This window comes from Doryrhamphus excisus, chromosome 8, assembly GCF_030265055.1.
Source record: "Doryrhamphus excisus isolate RoL2022-K1 chromosome 8, RoL_Dexc_1.0, whole genome shotgun sequence".
Lineage (NCBI taxonomy): Eukaryota > Metazoa > Chordata > Actinopteri > Syngnathiformes > Syngnathidae > Doryrhamphus > Doryrhamphus excisus.
This window is the reverse complement of record NC_080473.1, coordinates 2,393,283-2,412,709: the sequence shown is the minus strand read 5'-3', so window position 1 is coordinate 2,412,709 and position 19,427 is coordinate 2,393,283. Positions and strand designations below refer to the sequence as shown.

Here is a 19,427-nt window from a genome sequence, read left to right as displayed (position 1 = left end):
AAACTTTCAAGCAGCATTTTTAAACACAGTTAACTACGTTTTTTTTTTTTATAAAGTAAAAACATTATCATGCTAATTTCCCGTGGTGACCTGTCACCTTGTCAAGGGTAATATAGTCATTTTAATTCAGCAGCAACACATTTACACTTTTATCAGTCAGTGCAGCACTTTATTGACATTACACTGACAGAAAAAAAGTCAGTTTACACGTCGTTTTGGATCCCACGGAGGAAGCTGAGCTGAGGATAAACACGTGCAGACTTCCCCTGGCATCAGTCAGTCAAGTGCTGGTCCTTCACAATCAGTCCTTTGTGGAGGCATCACGTATCCCATGATGCTCTGCGCAGGCACCGGCGTCAGGGCAGCATGACATAATTCTCAGCAATTTTCAGCAAGTACAAGTTGGACAACCCTGACTGGTCCTGGGTCGGATGCGTCTCCATGACGACCACCCTGCCGAGAGAAGGTTGGAGAGGTCATAGGGAGTGTTTACACAGGAGTGATTAAAGCACGTTTTTTATAAGTGTCGATATAACACTGACCTGTCTGACTGCACCAGCCTGTAAGTCTTTTTGCGGTCGATGGTTTCCTCCAACACTCCGGCCATTCCTCTTCCCGTCCTAAGCCAGCCGTGACGCCACACGGCTAGCAACGTGTCCTCAAAGTACACTGGAGAGAGTAGAGGTCACATTAGTCCATCAGGCAAACATGAATGCAGACTTTGACCTTTGCTGACTGTGCTGGATGACTGATTGATGCATGAATGTTTGTTATTTTTTTTAAGTGTCATTTGGGCCGCACTTTGGGAACCCCTGCCGTAAACCAAACAAAGCCTTTTGTGGTCTTCCAGTATAAATGCAAACATATCCTCCATATTGACTCACCTACAGACTCTACATCACATGGGAAGTTGGTCTCATTTTGCCAGCTGCTCTTTAGCACCCCCTCCAGGTCGACTATGTGCACTGACCCTGCAATGGAGGACTGTTGTGTAAACATTCAAAACTAACATTGCAGTGCCTGTATTTTGCACATACTTTCTAAGAGGACCAGCAATGAGCTGCTGTCCAGCTGGTTGACTTGTACAACATTTGGCCAGTGTTTCTCTGCTGTGAAAACACACACACATGCACGTGCACGTAGATCATCAGTGACAAACGAGCACACAAACAAAACTTTAAATCTCCAAGAGGCTTCTCTGGCTGCTCTCACCTACGTCGGCATGTGTAAACCAGGAAGTGTTGGAGTTGAGGTTGATGTATTCTATAGTGGCAGGCAGGGCGGGGCTGGAACCTCGAGTGACCCCTATACACACCAGTGGGTACTCCTGCTGAGGGTCCAGCACCATCTCAAACACCCGCAGAGGGTTGGTGAGCGGGAAGTCGAAATGCTGCAAGTTGATAGTTTTACTAGGCTGGGTCTCATTTTTGTTTTGTCCCCTCATCCCTCAATATTTCCAGCCAGGCACACCTTGATGAGCATGAACTTGTTCATTGGCTCGTACCACTGCAGCAGCATCACGCTGGACTCCAGCGCACAGCACAGGAAGTTCTCAGCTGCAAGGAGGAAGACAAACAAGTGAAAGATAACATAGATGTTGGGACGTTCTTTTGTGGTTTTGTCTTCAATATTTACGTTAGTTTGTTTAGGTTGGCTGGTTTCTGCTTCGAGATAGCACAGTCATGACCAAAGGTTTGGAGAATGACACAAATATACTTGAAAATCTTTGTTTTTCCTCTGTTAACCATGGTAACCAAGGTTACATGCAAGGAAACATTCATTCATTCATTTTCTACCACTTTTTCCTCATGAGGGTCGCGAGGGTGCTGGAGCCTATCCCAGCTGTCTTCGGGCGAGAGGCGGGGTACACCCTGGACTGGTGGCCAGCCAATCACAGGGCACATATAGACAAACAACCATTCACATTCATACCTATGGACAATTCTCAAAACTTCTACTGCTGGAAGAGAAAATGCATCTCCAGTGTTTGCTACTCGGTGAAGGAGACATTTAGTAAATTATTTGTACGCATTAGGGGAAAACTACATGTGGCAGCGGTGGGATTCGAACCCACGCCTCCGGAGAGACTGGAGCCTTAATCCAGCGCCTTAGACCGCTCGGCCACGCTACCCTGGAGGCTTATGTGGATAAAAGAAACCACGTCACTGCAGCACAAACAGCACTTGTGGCCAATAAGACATGACAATATGTACATTTACTGTTGTCAAGATAAGATAAGATAAGACTTGCCTCTATTAGTCCCACAAGGGGTAATTTCAGATTTACCACAGCCTAAGTACAAGAGCATATCAAGTGCAAAATGCTAAATACTGCTGTATACAAGTTTATTGTCACATGTTTATTGCACGGTTTATTGCAAGGTTATTGTACAGGATTTAGTTTGGAGAAGTTTTTATTAAAGAGTCGGACAGCTGCCGTGTAGACTCAAGTGTTTTTGGTGTCATCTTACCACACTAAAAATCCTCATAAGTACATGATAGTCCCCGCTTTAGTCCCTGAAAAGGTATCTCTAAAGAGGCTGTCAACATTTTAGTACATTTTCGTTCCTGACAAACGAAAAATGACTCATGCGTAGTATTTGGTCATACCGACTGAGCAGGTCCTGCAGCCCTTTGTCTCAGGTATTTTACACGTCACGGCGCACTTCCTGAAGACAGAACACACATTTAACATCTGACGTTGACACAGGGTTACGCGGCATCCGGCGTTACCTCGGCAACAGCCGATGCGTGGGCAGCACCACCATCCTCTGGTCCCTCCGTGCCTGCTCGTACAGCTCCTTTAGAGAGTGTGAGTGAAGCTGAGAGGATTTGCCTGTAGGACAAGCAAACACGTCACCAAGGTCCAATTCTCAGCATTTCCGGGGACACTTGAAGATGAAGATGTACCTGATACGGACATGAGAACGTTGTGGCCACTGTAGACCCAGGTGCACTTCCCAGGATACAACTGTCAGTGGAGAAGCGAGCAATCAATCACCAGCTCAAGAGCACGTGGCGCACAAGACACCATCATGAAAGTAGTCGTACCAGCTCCATGGTGGCTTCTGAACTGTTGAGGTTGAGGGTATAGATACCCTCCTCTGCTCCCAGGATGAGATGCTGGTCTGCAGTCAACAGAGACGCACAAACCCATGAAAGCAGAAGCTTGGAAATTATTTAAATTGTTACCTTTTGTGTCTGGGTGTTCCCAGGTTGTGGAACACTTTATCTTGAGAGGACAGCCATGGAAGATCTTCTTAAAATAGATCTGCACAATGAGAAGTGAGGACTGGAATGTAACAGAATGGCGGCATATATCCATCTAGGTGATTTTACGTTACGGTAAGGAATGTTATCATTGGTATTTGACTACAACACAGAGCCTGGATAGCTCAGTCGGTAGAGCATCAGACTTTTAATCTGAGGGTCCAGGGTTCAAGTCCCTGTTCAGGCGATCTTATTTAGGTGTGTGGAGCAAAGTAGGAACAATTGAATGCTACCATAAACACGCTATCAGGCCTACATTATAATAACATTGAGGAGCCTCTAAAGCAGGGGTCGGGAACCTTTTTGGCTAAGAGAGCCATGAAGGCCAGATATTTTAAAATGTGTATCTGTGAGAGCCATATACATTTTTTTAAACATTGAATGCAATAAAATGTGTGCATTTGTATGTAAGACCAACAGTTTTAGATATAATGGGCTCTAATTACGTAGCCCAGGCACACTACCCCACGCCAATGGGGTGTGGCCAGCACACTTTCGTGAGCAGCGCAGTGTCCAATAATAAATCAAATACTTGCTGCCATTAATGCAACTTCTGCTGCTGCATAGTTTTGAACCGTATTCAGTATATTTTATTCTTTTGGCCATCTTCGTCAAAAGGCTTGGTTCTGCAGCTTTAGCTAGGTGACTATTTGACTAAAGGAGGAAAGTTTACATTTACATGTTTTTTTTACATCTCAATGACCGAGGTAGACTACCGCATTACCCAGTAATAATCAAGTTTTGGTGTTTGACCTGGAAAATATCATCAAGAAAGATGGATATGGTCGGCCATATTGCAGTAGAAAATAGATGGACGAATTAAAATGCATAAGAAAGTTTTGATTTTTAATATTATTTTTAACAGTCATTTCTGTGATGTTTACTTTAAAATGTTAGCAAACATACATTTTTATTGTGGTAAATGCTTGAGAGCCAGATACAGTCATCAAAAGAGCCCTACCTGGCTCCCGAGCCATAGGTTCCCTACCTCTGCTCTAAAGCAAACTACTGCGGCCCATCAAGCGTTTGAATCCGGCTCACCAGTTGCTTTGTACGTATTTCAACTTTTAACATACAAACTGGCAAGTTGTATGTCTTATTTAGTAAAAAAAACAACGACAAAACAGTCAAATTAAATGACATAGTTTGATGTGGTGGCTGCACAGCGGTCGAGTGCTTAGCGCACAGACCTGACTTACTGTATTGGGGCTATGATAAACGTTTCAAGTCACATGTTGACTTCCATAGCTATAGTATAAAAAGACAACAAAAAGTAAAACACAAAGGTGTTCCGCAAGATTTGCTGAATTTTCGCCACGATGATGGTTTTGATATCTTAAGTTTTGTTTTATCCAAATTGGACACACTTTTTGGAGACTTTGGCGGTTCTGTCGAAAGCAAGGAAACTCACAAGAGGCTTCACAAGAGGACTCACACAGTCAGCAGTAGCAGCAGGCTCCTGGGAACACACACACACACACAAACATTAGGGGATCTCACTCAGGTAAAATGAAGGATTCCAAATTAGGGACACATTCTCTTGTACCTTGGCGGGGGGTTTGGGGGGACTGCGTCTTCCTTTCGGAGGCAACTCAGGGGGGAGGAGCTCCAGCAACTGCTTGTTCAACAGCAGGGACAGGGGGTCTGCATTACACACACACACATACATTCATGGTTTCTTGACATAACTATTCTCTGACATCACGCATGTCCGTAACGCGGCTCACCTGAGTGCCGCATCTCGCGTGGGTGGAGAGCGGGTCGTACGTGTGTCCCACTGGAGGTTCTGATGAGAGGGGAGGGGTCGCACGGCGAAGGCGTTTTGCTGACCCGCTCGTCTTCCACCCACACAATTTCCTCTGAGCTCGACCGCATTTTGGGCTGCACAAACAACAAACACTCGCTGGATGCTGTGTGAGGTACCATAAGATCACGTCTGCTTTCATAAAGATAATAATCAACACTCAGACTTTATCAATATAGAAATAACATTGACTTTGGATACCCCCTGCTTGTCGTTGTGTGTAAGACCTCTGACCTCCGACTTGTGGCTGCAACAGGAATTGCAATCCGTAGAGGTTGACTCAAGGCTGCTGTGGAGTCTCCCTATTTATGTCTCTGGGGGTGTGTCCTCTTGTTGTTGTGGTTGTTGCCAGGCATGAACAGCCATTATGCATTATATAACAGGTTGTTTACCTGCCTGCTGCCACTATTCATATTAACTAATGGCCACTCTCCCTGTAGAATGAGACAGTCTTTTTGGGAGAGTTGTTAGGTTGTTAGCAAATTTATTGCTGACTCTGAGTCTGAAGTTTGGTTTCCACCGTCACCTACTGTCTGCTTTTCACAATGTCTTATCATCTGTCCTCCATACACTGAAGAGTGTCCATTAACAAGCTGTTTTCCCACCAGGCAGCCAAAGTTTGGTGTGCACCATTACCTATCCTCTGCTTATAACAATGTTCTAACATCACACCTCCAAAGATGGTCTCATTCCATGGGAAGAGTGGCCTTTAACAAGCTGTTTTTCCACCAGGCAGGTCAAATTTTGTTTGTGCTATTGCCTATCCCGTGCTTATAACAATGGACTAATATCACTCCTCCAAAGATGGTCTCATTCCATGGGAACAGTGGCCTTTACCAAGCTGTTTTGCCCCCAGGAAGGTCAAGTTTGGGTTGTTCCATTACCTATCCTTTGCTTATAACAATGGACTAACATCACTCCTCCAAAGATGGTCTCATTCCATGGGAAGAGTGGCCTTTAACAAGCTCTTTTGCCACCAGGCAGGTCAAATTTGGTTTGTGCTATTGCCTATCCCGTGCTTATAACAATGTTCTAACATCACTCCTCCAAAGATGGTCTCATTCCATGGGAACAGTGGCCTTTAACAAGCTGTTTTGCCCCCAGGAAGGTCAAGTTTGGGTTGTTCCATTACCTATCCTTTGCTTATAACAATGTTCTAACATCACACCTCCAAAGATGGTCTCATTCCATGGGAAGGGTGGCCTTTAACAAGCTATTTAGCTATTGAGTAGGGCACTCAACATTTAAAAACCACATGCAGAGGTAGATAGGGCTGTTCGTGATACTTCAAATGCAGATACTGCCATCCTGTGGAGTTGATACAAACTACATGAAATTGACTCATGAATTGGAGCACTTGTGGTATTTGTCACTGTAACTTTTTTCTGGTTATAACCATCGTATGTCAGATTGATTCCTTGCCTCGTATGCACACTACAATTTGTTGCAAACCTGCTGTTTGCTCACCTTAGGGGGAAGTGGAGGCGGAGTCTGGACAGCTGGCATTGTGACGCTGTGGGACGGAATGTTTTGTCGTGTCAGAGGTCAAACACGGACAGGAATGTAAGCATAAGTGTAATTTTACCGCGTGTCCGCCATGGTCGGCCTGCGTCGAAACAACAAAAAACACATATGATACATTTTACGTGACATTAAAATGGCCGTGTTGACGTGGTTCCTTACACATCCACATCATCATAGTCGTCGTCTGAGTCCGTGTCCTTGTCCCTGAGGAACAAATACACACTTTTAAACGCACATGGGATGGTGTGTGTGTGTGTTTGTGTAAGGGAGTACCTCAGTGGTTGTGTGTTGATGCTGTGCGAACCGCCTGACGATGTCAGCTGCACAGAACACAATACATAGAAGGACATTGTATAACTATGTATTATTCTGATTTAAATGTGACATATGAAGGTTCTTACTGTTGGATCTGCTCTTTGTTTCCTCACGGGCCTCTGAGAGTAGATCTGCTCCACTGTTCACAATGTTCATATTAACAGGTAAATGTTTTGCTTATCTTATACTTCACTATAGCATTTTTGTAAGCCTGGATAGCTTAGTTGCTGGAGCATCAGACTTTTAATCTGAGGATCCAAGTCCCTGTTCGAGTGTTCTTACGTCTACTTACACTCTTAAAAATACTGGGTTATTTTTTTGACCCAACCGCTGGGTTGAGCCTATTGGGTCATTTAATTGGGTTATTTTTATTGAGTTGGGTATTCTGAGAACCCAATTCGCTGGGTTATCTCTGTTGGGTGCTAAGTTATTTGCTGCTGGGTTGTGATTTCCATTATATTGTGCTGGGTTATTTTGGACAACCAAAAGCGTTGGGTAGAATTTTGGACATGCGCAACAAAGCCCCGCCCAAAAACTTACTTTGTTCGGACCCCACATTTCATCTGGGGAGACGAATTTCAGCACGGAGCAAGGTTTGTTACATGCCCACTATTGTTTTACCATAGAATTGACTTTATATTATCATATAAAGCTTCATAAAGTTGTTAAAATGTAAGTTCGTGAAGCACTGTTGAGTACTAGCTTCAGGAATCGATCGGGAACCTTAGCAAACTTCCATTCCCTCCAAAAGTAGCAAGCGGACACATTCGCTGGCGAGCTATGTAGGAACCAAACTATGTTGTTGAAATTACAAGAGACATGCACTATGTGTGATAGTTATGAGGACAACGTCAGTTATCTCGTCAAGTTGTCATTTTATGTGATATCAAGTTAAAGAAAGAATCTTGTTTGGGTTGATTGGGTTGTTTTTAACCCAGCATTTTTAAGAGTGTAGGTCTACTTCCTTACATGTTTGAGAGTGTTTCCTCTCTGCTCGGCTGTGTTTGTTGATCGACTGGATCCTCTTTAGTGATCCAGACACAGGTACCTTCAATCCACAAACAAACACAATCCCAAATGGAGTCAGTTCCTTCTGAGGAATAAGACACCCTGCAGAAATAAATCTACAGCCTGTCAAGTTGTCATCAAGTGCCAAAGTCCCACCTCTGTGTCGTCGTCCTCTGTCGTCGGGAAGAATTTGACTTTCTCCGGGTGTCGACACTTCTCCAGCAGGTCCTGGGTCAGTTCCTGGGTCAGGCACTTCTGCGCCAGAAATATGTGCTGTGGAGTTGCAAGGCAAGAGTTAGCGGCGACTTACCAAATGTGGGAATCTAACAATAATTCTTGCTCATAATTGCCAGTCGCAAAGTTTTACCTCGGTTTTTGTGCACTTTGTTGGGTTTCATCCAATATTGCGCATAACAAACAACTCAATTTTCTCTGTGCTGTATCGTTCCGAAAAGGAAATGCCCAAACAACGCACCTTATGTGTTGCCGCCTCACTGTTTATACATTTTCATTGAGTGTGATTACGAAATAACACGCCATGGGACCAAAGAAAGTTGTGAACACCAGCAATTTGATAACCCAAAAGACTACATTTTTACGTAAGTACAAGAAAGCCAGGAGGAAGCGAGGCAGAGTCACGAGCCCAGTGTGTGGAGTGTGGTCTGACGCTATCTAACGCTTTAAAAATAAAATCTGAATGTTGGTCTTTTTTTATTAATAAGCCTGACTTAAGCCTTCACATTTTTTCTTGCTTGATTTATTCCATGAATTATTCACAAAAGTTAAGATAGGTTTAATAATCTTTAATCTAAATCTATAAAGTGTAATTATTCAATGGCCACTCTGCACTGAAAAAATCGGGCCTCAACGTCAAAAAGGTTAAGAACTGCTGCCTTAAAGAACTCCAAGTGGATCTCATCCACCCCCAGGCCCTGCAACCAAGGAGCTTGCTGGACACCCTGGACTGGTCACCAGCCAATCACAGGGCACATATAGACAAACAACCATTCATACTCACATTCACACCTATGGACAATTTGGAGTCATCAATGAACCTAGCATGTTTTTGGAATGTGGGAGAAAACTGGGTACCCAGAGAAAATCCGCGCATGCACAGGGAGAACATGCAAGCTGTGGAGAATCGAACTCAGGTCTTCCTGATCTCCTGACTGTGTGGCCTACGTGCTAACAGCTCGGCCACCATGCAGTCTATTTATCATATTTCTGTTAATTTTTTTTGGGTGTCTGGAATGGATTAATCGGATTTACATTTTTTGGGGTGAAAATTGCCTCGGTTTTTGTACATTTTGGTTTTCTTCTAACCTATTGAAAGGAATTAATAACAAAAATTGAGGTACCACTTACCAGTTACCAATTATTGACTGTAAATGTAAGAATCAGTGCTAGAACTAGAACATGCTGATGTGTGACCATTACTGACTGAAAGTATCTTGGAGGCACTGGGTCTCTTTTTTGGGTTCTTCACCAACATGGCCTTGACAAAGTTATAGAACGTGGGCGACCTGCAGACAGAAGAGAAGGAGTTAAAGTCACAGAGAAAATGTTTGGAAAATAACGTTGCAGAGCCAAAATAACAAAGAAGCATCTTAGGGAAGTATCGCGGTCGAAAGACAGAACCTTGAGGGACTCCACGGTCAATGAATGTATTCACCATTTTGACTTGTCCTTCAGCTTAGGAGGTTGGTAGCCACTCTTGGACATGAGAAACAGGACTCTTCAGAAGACAAAAAATAAAACGCATTTATGTCTAGATGACCTGTGACCTCACAGGCATGACATCATTTTTTGTTGTACCGTAGCGGGTGGACGTCAAACATGGGCGGCTGTAGTTCTGCAAGCTCGATTGCCGTGATGCCCACCGACCAGATGTCGCACAGTTCATTGTAGCCGCCTTTTATTTCCACTGCTGCCACCTCTGGCGCCATCCTGAGGGAGGGCGGCAAACAGCAGGTATAAAATGGCAGATTTAAGCCATCAACAAGACAATGCAACTAGGAACAAGACCCTGACTCTGTCATTAGTTTAGAGATGAACTCACCAATATGGTGACCCAATGAAGGACATGCGACGGGCGAGAGTAGCCGTGATTTGGGCGGAGATGCCAAAGTCGGCTGCACGAGAGAGGAGACAAAATACAAAATACGATATTACACTTTATAGCGAGAGTTCTGTGATTTGTGTTAAGTTCTTTTTGGTATCGCCAGAGCCAGCCCAAGGCATAAGCGAACTAAACACCTGCGTAGGGCACCGTGACCACTAGGGCGCTCCCAAGAGCATTCATTCATTTTCTACTGCTTATCCTCAAGATGGTCGCAGGGGTGCTGGACCCCAGCCTATTTGCTTAGGGCCCCATGGAACCGGCTCTGGGTATTGCTTACCTAACTTCACTTCGCCCTGGTCGTTGAGGAGGATGTTGGCTCCCTGGAAAAGAAACATGTCAAATCCAAACGTCTGTGCTATTGAGCTAAAAATGTGAGCTGGAAAAACATTTTCCTCTGGTAAGATTTTTTAAAAAGCATAAAACGAGATGGGGCTAAGAATAGAACCCTGAGGGACCCCACCGGATCTGAAAAGCATATCTAGGGGCTTGAATTTCAAATAATTGGGTACCTGGGCCTTTCGCGTGAACTTAAATGATCTAATCCACCTCTTAATATGACCACAATAATATACAAAAATGCTATTTAACAATGTGTGGCCTTATAAAATTGGGGATGAATACCATGACGACTATAGCAAGAAACCCAGCGAACGCTTTACCTTCCCATACATCGTATACCTCCATACCTCTACACTACAACATCATCTGGAACAGTTCAGAATTAATATTTATATAACATGACATGACAGAACCATCCAAACTCAGCAGTATATCCTGTAAGGCAGTACTACTTGGCGAACAAACAACTTTCTGCAAAGTTGGGAATATTGGCAAGCAACTTTTGGTGTGCATTACCGCGACTCTCTTCGCTGTTTTGTTCCAATCAAGCAATGAGAGGATGGAAAAAGTGCTGATGTTACTGCCTGTTACTGCCTGTTACTGCCTGTTACTGCCTGTACTGCCTGCTAGCTGTCCCTGTGAGGTGAATCTGAACCCTGATTGGTTAAAGAAACAGCCCTATTGCTAATAGTTTAAGTGAGATCGGGTCAGCGCTCTTAACTCTGAAGGCCCTGAGCAGATAGACTGGAGCGGCGCACACTACAAAAAGAAGATAAAAGACAGTTGGGAAGAAACTGACACTTTACGTTGTAAATGTTAATCAGTGCTTGTGAGATTGTTTAGGCCAGCAGAGAAGGCCTTGCTGGTCCTGACTCGCTGCCACTGATTTTTGCTATAGTTTCCGTACCTTGATGTCCCGGTGGATTTTCCTCTGTGAATGGAGGTAGTCCAGACCCTGATCACACATACAAAACCCGTTTTTGTTGCACACTTGGCGGCGTTGCAGCGTATTTAGAAACGTGTGTGCTGCAAGTCCGACTACCTGCAGCATTTCTCTGCAGACGTAGGCAATCTGTGTCTCCGACAGCGGGCCGGCCACTGTGGAAAACAAGTTAGCATCACTGACTCACATTTGCATCCACGGTGGATACACAGTGCGGCTATGCAAATGTCAAATAACAGAACAATGCTTTGCATGAAGTCAAAGAAGGGTTGTTTGGGGCACGTTGATGGCACTTCACACCTGTACGGTGTATACTTCATATTCACACGTACCGCTATAGACATCCTGCAGGGACCCTCCCCCACAGAACTCCATGCAGATCCACAGCGTATTAGCACTATATAAAGAAAGGTCAAGTCTCGATTAACGAATGAATCAGCAGATTGATGAACGTGTGAGCGGGGGTGCAACCTCACCGTATGTAGCTGCCATGATACGCCACAATGTTGGCATGCTTGCAGCTCTTCACAATGACTATTTCCTGCTCAATGGTGGAAAAGTCATCGTCTGTGGACGCACAGAGATGTTTGTCACTGACAACGACTGACGACGACAACTATGACGTCTCTTACTCACCTGGTTCCATCGTGATAATCTTAATAGCTGCCATGTCTCCAGTCTGCTTATTACGGGCCTACACACAGAAAAACACACACCGAGTACAACACAGTTCAATCTATGAACATATAGTATTCAGTAGTTTTCTATTTTCTTCATATATTATCTTCCTAAAGGGGACCTATTATGCTTTTTTAACTTCTCTGACCTTCAAATGTAGTTAGAATGTTGTATTCTTATGTGAAACGATGCCAAAGTTTTAGATAATGAGGTTTGTGCATTTGGAAGTGAGCCCTGAAAAAAGTTTGGGATGGCTCAAACGCTTGGTTTCAAAAGGCGTGGTAAAACTGCCCCTTTGTGATGTCACAGAGGGGGTCACTTCCTTATATGGTTCATAGCTAGGAAGCACTTTGAGTGTGCGACCAACCACAGCAGAGTGTGCATGCCCGTAGGACAAAAGACAGCACAAATCAAAGGAAATACAGCTGGGATAGGTGGGGATGCTGCAAAATCTAAAAAATCTATTTTCTGTGAGGGTTATTGTGTGTAGCTGCTCTATAGGAGACCACAACTCAATACATTCATTCATTTTCTACCGCTTTTTCCTCACGAGGGTCGCGGGGGTGCTGGAGCCTATCCCAGCTGTCTTCGGGCGAGAGGCGGGGTACACCCTGGACTGGTGGCCAGCCAATCACAGGGCACATATAGACAAACAACCATTCACACTCACATTCATACCTATGGACAATTTGGAGTCGCCAATTAACCTAGCATGTTTTTGGAATGTGGGAGGAAACCGGAGTACCCGGAGAAAACCCACGCATGCACGGGGAGAACATGCAAACTCCACACAGAGATGGCAGAGGGTGGAATTGAACCCTGGTCTCCTAGCTGTGCAACTCAATACAAAGAGTTGAAAAATGAGCATAATAGATCCCCTTTAAGATCATGTGTCATTTATGATTGTCCTACTTTAGTGCAATATCGAGTGTGTTTTATTTTGTGTGACTTCATTTTATTGTGAGTGTCTTGCATCACTTTAACATAGTTAGAGCCCTCTTGACATGGAATAACACCCCTATACTTACCTCTATACTTCTGTTATTCAGTATAGTAGACATAATAAGACAAAATAAAATATTCACAAGACATAAATAAGACTTGTACGTGTGTGTGTTGCTGTAAGTGTGTTCTGATGCTAGGGGAGCTGAGTGGGTGGCTGGACAGGAAGGGACAACTGGGGTTCAGTTTTGCGTTTTATCTCGTTGTGGGTTACAGCCGCATCAGTAGCCCAAATCAGGGATAATTGAGCTTGTTTTGATATCATCCAAACCTGCAATCCGGCCATCAGGTCTGGTGCTTGTGTGTCTCTGCCAACATTACAGTGACATTAATGACACCTAGTATTTTTGAATGTGTCTTATTCATCCATTTTTATGCCTGGAAATGCTAACAACCCATATTTAACCACAAAACGGCAGCATAATAATAAATAATATATTTTGGAAAAACTGTGATAGAGTGAAGAAGGCAAATTCAAAACGAGAAGTGGCAAGGAATTACTGTGTATGGATTTGATATTTTCAACATGGATCTCATTGCAAAATGCATGAAAAAAGCCCTGTAGCACCCTGTGAACTCCGCCTAGCAACAAGGGCATGCAGTTTATGCAGGACAATTTCTATAGTTGTGTGTGAGCAGTGGAGGTTTATCATTTCACATTCATTCATCATTTCACTTCCTCGTGATACCAAGCCTCCATCTTCTCAAAGCAAAACCGAGCTGATGTTTGAGTGAATAAACACAACCTACTTCTTCCTCTACCGTATGGTGACACAGGACGTGACCTGCAGCTTGAACCTTGCCGAACGATGCCGCCATTAGACACGCTAGAGAGTGTGTATTTGTGTCAGTGTCGTGTGCACGACTGCACGTACATTTTGCGTGAATATTACTTTCCAGTCACGTCTTTCTGGTGTATCTAAGCAGACGTTGAGAGTTTTATTGCTACGACTTCCATTGAAAAGTATTGGGCTTGGTTTGCGTCAATCAACAGTTGCGTTTCCCACTAGAGAAGTGCATTGTGTTTTGTCTCAGGTGCAGTGGAATGCTCATCTTCTTTTAACAAGAATACTTTCGGTTCTTGCTAAACCACTTCCTCCTGCGGGGCTGCACGTTGCACCGAAGAAGCTGGGACGACGGAGAACCACACAAGCTACAACTCATCAATCAATCTTCTTTGTTTGTATGTTTATTATTTAACACACAAAACTGAATTTATGTATGTGTATAAACTATAATAAAAATACATTTCTATGTGAATTTACATATATTCATTGTTAATATAATTAATTGTGTAAAATTTCATTTGATATTTTAATTATTATATGGCAGTGTAACATTCCTCCAATTATTATGTTAACGTTTGATTGTTGCCTCCTATCTTAGTGGAAGTGTTATATAATTAAATTCTTTCCCACTTAAAGTTTCTAGAAATGTTCAACCACCAGCTGACCTTGTAAACGTCCCCGTAGGTTCCCCATCCGACCCTCAACAGGATCTCAAAGTCGTCCTGAGGGTTCCTGGTGGAGAAATCCTCAGTGGCTCCATGTTGGACATTCATGCCGAAGGATGGGCACTCAAAACACACACACACACACTTGTGGCAGCAGATGAAGAGGCAAGCTAAGCTGCTGACGTGCACACACACACACACACATACACACGCACCTTCCTGTTTGTCACATCAGTCACTCCCTCCACAACCTCCCCTTCTTATCTACTCATTTGCAGAATCAATGCAAATTTGCTTCTCAATCTGTGTGTGTGTGTGTGCGTGTGTGTGTAAGGCTTTCCTGTCCACCGGCGCATATTACGAGTAAAAATGACACTCATGCTTCCCTATTCTTCTTTTGAATCAGGCCCAAAATAAGCTTTTCCACTCAGTAGCAGCTGAATATCCACCTATTTTGCTTGTAAAAAAAGTGTGTCACATTTTATAATGTTGATAATTTTATAATCTTAATCTTGCTGGTGTGGTCACATCCCATCTGTTTTGTTGGCTCGTGTGTGTGTACCTGGTGTTTCCTGCAGTGAAATGACCTGGGAGATGAGCTGACTCAACGGGATGGCAGATACCGTTCTGAGATATTCTCATCCAATGAGAACTCTGTACTTGCACCTACTATAATTTTAAAAGGTGCAAAGAAATCAACAACATATCCTCACTCTGCCCTCTTCGGACCTAAAGGTCACCGGCCTACACTTCAACTTTCAATCAGTGGATTATTAACTCCTACGTGTGGCACAACATGTGACCCAGTGATGGCGGCGGCAACATGAGGTTTCTGAGTCATGAAATTTACACCTCATATTAATGTGCCATTGATGCTTCATAATTTGATGTTTAGTCAGTGGTAGAAAAACTGTCACAATGTAATGATTAAATTCCTTTTGTAGTTATTCAATTAAAGCAACAGGAATAAGACGTTGGTTAAAAGCAGAACCCAGGTAATGGGGTCCACTGCTGTGCTGCCATTCAAACTAGGTGCTGGCGTTTACTATTCTCTAGTGGTCATAGTCTAGAACTGCAGTACATTTACCATCACTTCCTTTCACTTACACCTAAACGCTTTCTTTTGAAGCTTTGTCATTTTAGACAAATCTATTTAGATAAATTTGCTTCGCTTTTTTAACGATAACGATTTTATTTTTTCCAGAAAACTAGAGTTCGGACCATGAAAGTTTTGGTCTCAACTTCCGGTCTGTTTGTGTGTCTCTTTTCCGGTCCGTCCTTCTTTCCCTTCCGCCCGCCTCCCCTTAACCGGTGCCTCTTTCTCTGCTTGCTCCACGTGTGGATTCAAGTAGTATTTCCCCCACTGATATTTTGCCAACATCGTGAGGACCAAATGTCGTCGTCTTTTGAGCAGATGAAGGCGAACGTGGCCAAACTCCTACGAGGGATCGATCGGTAAGAATGGTTGCTTAGCTAGCCGACATGCTAACTGGATGTTAGCGGGATGCTAACGTGATAGCTAGCTAAGTTTAATCAGTGGCTTGAAACTGCTTGGTGTTATTTTTAATTCAGTGTCAGTAATGTTATAGCAACACGTTGTTTTTTATCTATATATTGTCTCGTATAAATGCTGACCTGATCGCTATCACGGATGTTGAAGATAGATGTTTGTGAGAGGTTCCTGACTTTTTAACCAGGAATGTACACGTTGTCTCTCAGTTGTAGCTGTAACTGACCGTTCTGCTGTATAAATGAAACACATGCACTCATAAAAGGCAACTGTAAGATACATTCTAAGAATTGTGTCCTCTGTCACATCGAACCTCAGGTACAACCCAGAAAACCTGGCCACATTGGAGCGCTACGTGGAAACGCAAGCCAGAGAAAATGCATACGACCTGGAGGCCAACTTGGCCGTGCTAAAACTGTGAGATCTAAATGCTAACCTACCATGTTGGTGCTGTGTTTGACCTGTGTTGACAAAAATCGGTGACGTCACGCTGTGTCTCTGTCAGCTACCAGTTCAACCCCGCCTACTTCCAGACCAACGTGACCTCTCAGATCCTGCTGAAGGCGCTCACCAACCTGCCACACACAGACTTCACCCTCTGCAAGTGCATGATTGACCAGACACACGTATCCTCTCAGTGCTACTACTTCTCATTACATTGTTGTCATAGTGTGTGTGTGTGTGTGTGTGTGTAGATGTGTCTTTGTTCTTTCTGGGTTTGGGGGGCAGGCAGTTTCCTTGACTTGCCGTGTCACAGCAAAAGGGGAGCCCCATAGAGCAGATCCTGGAGCTGGGCAACCTGCTGGAGACCTGCCACTTCCAGAGCTTCTGGGTACAACACACACACATGCATATAATTAGTTTTTCCCAATTGTAAATAATGTACAGTAATCCGGTGTTTAATTTGTTCCAGATGTGACCGTATTATTCAGTGTTCGTAATTTATAACTTGATCATTTTTGTGGTTAAAGCAGTACTTTTTTTGACATTATTGTAATGGAATAATACCCCTACAGTCACCTTTACTCGGGTATTACCCGATGTAGTCGACGTAATTCAAAAAAATAAAACATTTACTCATGTGTTGTTGGAAATATGGTCCGTTGTTGGGGCTGAGTATGTCATATTTCCAATTATTGTGCTTGTTGTTAGATAATTCAAACCAGGTCTGGCGTCTTGTCTCTCTCAAGGAGCATGACAGTGACATTACTGACACCTAGTGACCAGTGAAGGATACTACATCACTTTGTTGAACAAATCTTCTGTTTTTTTTTAATAGTTAATTTAGCCATTTTGTATGCATGAAAATGCTTCATTTAGGGAAAAAATTGCTTAAGCATGCATATATTTTTACTACTAAAATAAGTATTCATCTATGAAATAGCATTCATTATTAATTAATACAGTGTATTTTTGAAAAACCTTTAGAGCAAAGCCTAGAAATTTGGTGTGCAAAGTGGCCATGGACAGCACGGTGGTCGAGTGGTTAGCGCACAGACCTCACAGCTAGGAGACCAGGGTTCAATTCCACCCTCGGCCATCTCTGTGTGGAGTTTGCATGTTCTCCCCGTGCATGCGCAGGTTTTCTCCGAGTACTCCGGTTTCCTCCCAGATTCCAAAAACATGCTAGGTTAATTGGCGACTCCAAATTGTCCATAGGTATGAATGTGAGTGTGAATGGTTGTTTGTCTATATGTGCCCGGTGATTGGCTGGCGACCAGTCCAGGGTGTACCCCACCTCTCGCCCAAAGACAGCTGGGATAGGCTCTAGCACCCCCTGCGACCCTCGTGAGCGGTAGAAAATGAATGAATGAATGAAGTGGCCATGGATGACTGGGATGTAACTAATCAGTTCCTAATCAGGGTCAAGCTGTGGTCATTATAAAATCTTTTTAAGTGTATTTTCAGAAGCTTTTGAACATTAACTGTGTTTCTTCCTCACAGACGAGTCTTGCGACTAATCGGGAGCTCATCGATGGAATTACGGGTTTCGAAGACTCGGTCCGCAAGTGTGAGTGAATGAGAAAATCCTGAGGCAGCCACAGCGACACCTTGTGGTGAAATTGCAACCAAACAACGTCAAGCTCTCTTGTCTTCTTTCTGCCTGTGTATAGTCATCTGTCACGTGGTGGGCATCACCTACCAGACCATAGAGCGACGCCTGCTGGCCGAGATGCTGGGAGACCCGCTAGGTGAGTGAAGACCGCACCCACGTGACATTTCTTTCAGTGCGTTGTTAAAGCACGTCATTGTCGTTGCAGACACGCAGGTGAAGGTGTGGATGAACAAGTACAGCTGGACGGAGAGCGAGGACGGACAGATCTTCGTCTTCAACCAGGAGGAGAGCGTCAAGCCGAAGAACATCGTGGAGAAGATCGACTTTGAGAGTGAGCCACCATTTTGTTCAAGTTTCTTCATGTCGGCGCCTTTTTGTTGTGTAAACTTTGTGCTTTTCTTTCACAGGCGTGTCCAGCATCATGGCGACGTCTCAGTGACACACACAAAAACTAAACCACCTTTTTAAATAAAAGTAAATTATCATTTCCAGTCAGTGTTCTTGACAACTTTTATCATTTTGAACTCTCATTTACTACTACTCCACAATGACACAGGAAGTCATGTTTTATTGCCTTCAAGATGAATAAAAGTCCTAATTTAACTCAATAAGTATAAGAATGAAACTTCAACAAGTTAGATCACACTAAAAAAAATACAAAAATTATATAGTAGAGCCGGCGGGTGTCCAAAGTAGGCTATTAATTTTTTTTGTAATTGGCTTAAGGCACTGCATAAGCCCCTCCCTGGAAGATGTTTGGCAGTAAATGCGCAACTAAAAGAAGTATTGGAAGGATCATTACACAATACAGCCATCCTTTTTATGAAAAAAAATGTAAGAACATAGCTGGGAAAACAATTGTAATCAATTAGGACCAAGTCAGACAAAAATCACAATTTTACAAGATTGAAGGACTGTGGAGATGTTCAGAACATGAACATAAATATAACTTAATTAGCATTTTTACACTTGCAAGTAGTACTCATAAAATGTTTTCCAGGTTGGGAGGTGTCACACCTGCAGACAAAAGCTTTGTGGTATTATCATCATTAGGACATGACGCAGATGTGGTGATGGGCATGGAAAGCACCCCAGCATGGGTACCGAAGGGACTATGTTGACCAACTGACTCGGGTGCCATCATGCACATTTCTAACTACTACTTGAAGACGGCCTCCATCACCAAAGAGCTCCACAGAGACAGGTCTGAAGGACTATGGACCAGTACGCCTGATGTGAAGCTGATTGTGGATTTAAAGACTACATCATGTCACTGTGGATGCTCACCAGTACACTTGCAGGAACAACAGCTTCACCCACGTGGAGAGCGATGCAGATCAACATCCATCACTGGGGAACTGGACTTTGTGACCAACAACGCAGACAGAAGCGGCTGTTGCTGTA

General features: G+C 43.6%; 2 protein-coding genes and 2 non-coding genes across 7 annotated transcripts; 2 read left to right on the top strand and 2 right to left on the bottom strand.

Moving 5' to 3' along the window:
- Positions 1-160: 160 nt before the first annotated feature.
- On the bottom strand, positions 161-14,656 carry LOC131134469 (mitogen-activated protein kinase kinase kinase kinase 5-like). 4 transcript variants are annotated; one of them, XM_058079785.1, is made up of 32 exons: positions 14,458-14,656; positions 11,961-12,018; positions 11,801-11,891; positions 11,657-11,721; positions 11,424-11,479; positions 11,289-11,336; positions 10,320-10,362; positions 9,980-10,052; positions 9,736-9,867; positions 9,593-9,655; positions 9,362-9,443; positions 8,077-8,193; positions 7,882-7,960; positions 6,999-7,051; positions 6,871-6,917; positions 6,757-6,801; positions 6,659-6,679; positions 6,541-6,586; positions 4,997-5,150; positions 4,816-4,913; positions 4,681-4,728; positions 3,192-3,270; positions 3,051-3,127; positions 2,910-2,970; positions 2,733-2,835; positions 2,610-2,668; positions 1,471-1,556; positions 1,213-1,390; positions 1,038-1,109; positions 885-971; positions 543-669; positions 161-453 (listed from the first exon to the last, which is right to left on the bottom strand). In XM_058079785.1, the coding sequence occupies exons 1-32, from the start codon at positions 14,563-14,565 to the stop codon at positions 357-359; spliced, it is 2,553 nt and encodes an 850-aa protein (XP_057935768.1). In that variant the 5' UTR covers positions 14,566-14,656; the 3' UTR covers positions 161-356. The 4 variants fall into 4 exon arrangements, 3 of the variants coding, with proteins under 3 accessions (XP_057935768.1, XP_057935769.1, XP_057935771.1); XM_058079786.1 differs by having other exon boundaries at positions 1,038-1,106; XM_058079788.1 differs by having other exon boundaries at positions 4,705-4,728.
- trnal-aag (transfer RNA leucine (anticodon AAG)) lies at positions 2,050-2,131 on the bottom strand. The gene has a single exon. It is a non-coding gene; the product is annotated as a tRNA-Leu (tRNA).
- Positions 3,384-3,456, top strand: trnak-uuu (transfer RNA lysine (anticodon UUU)). Its single transcript has one exon. It is a non-coding gene; the product is annotated as a tRNA-Lys (tRNA).
- Positions 14,657-15,717: 1,061 nt separating the features above from the next.
- Positions 15,718-18,514, top strand: eif3k (eukaryotic translation initiation factor 3, subunit K). The gene is made up of 8 exons (XM_058081052.1): positions 15,718-15,912; positions 16,286-16,384; positions 16,473-16,593; positions 16,725-16,799; positions 17,912-17,978; positions 18,082-18,159; positions 18,229-18,354; positions 18,431-18,514. Exons 1-8 carry the CDS (start codon positions 15,851-15,853, stop codon positions 18,460-18,462), a joined length of 660 nt encoding a protein of 219 aa, XP_057937035.1. The 5' UTR covers positions 15,718-15,850; the 3' UTR covers positions 18,463-18,514.
- The last annotated feature ends 913 nt before the right edge of the window (positions 18,515-19,427 follow it).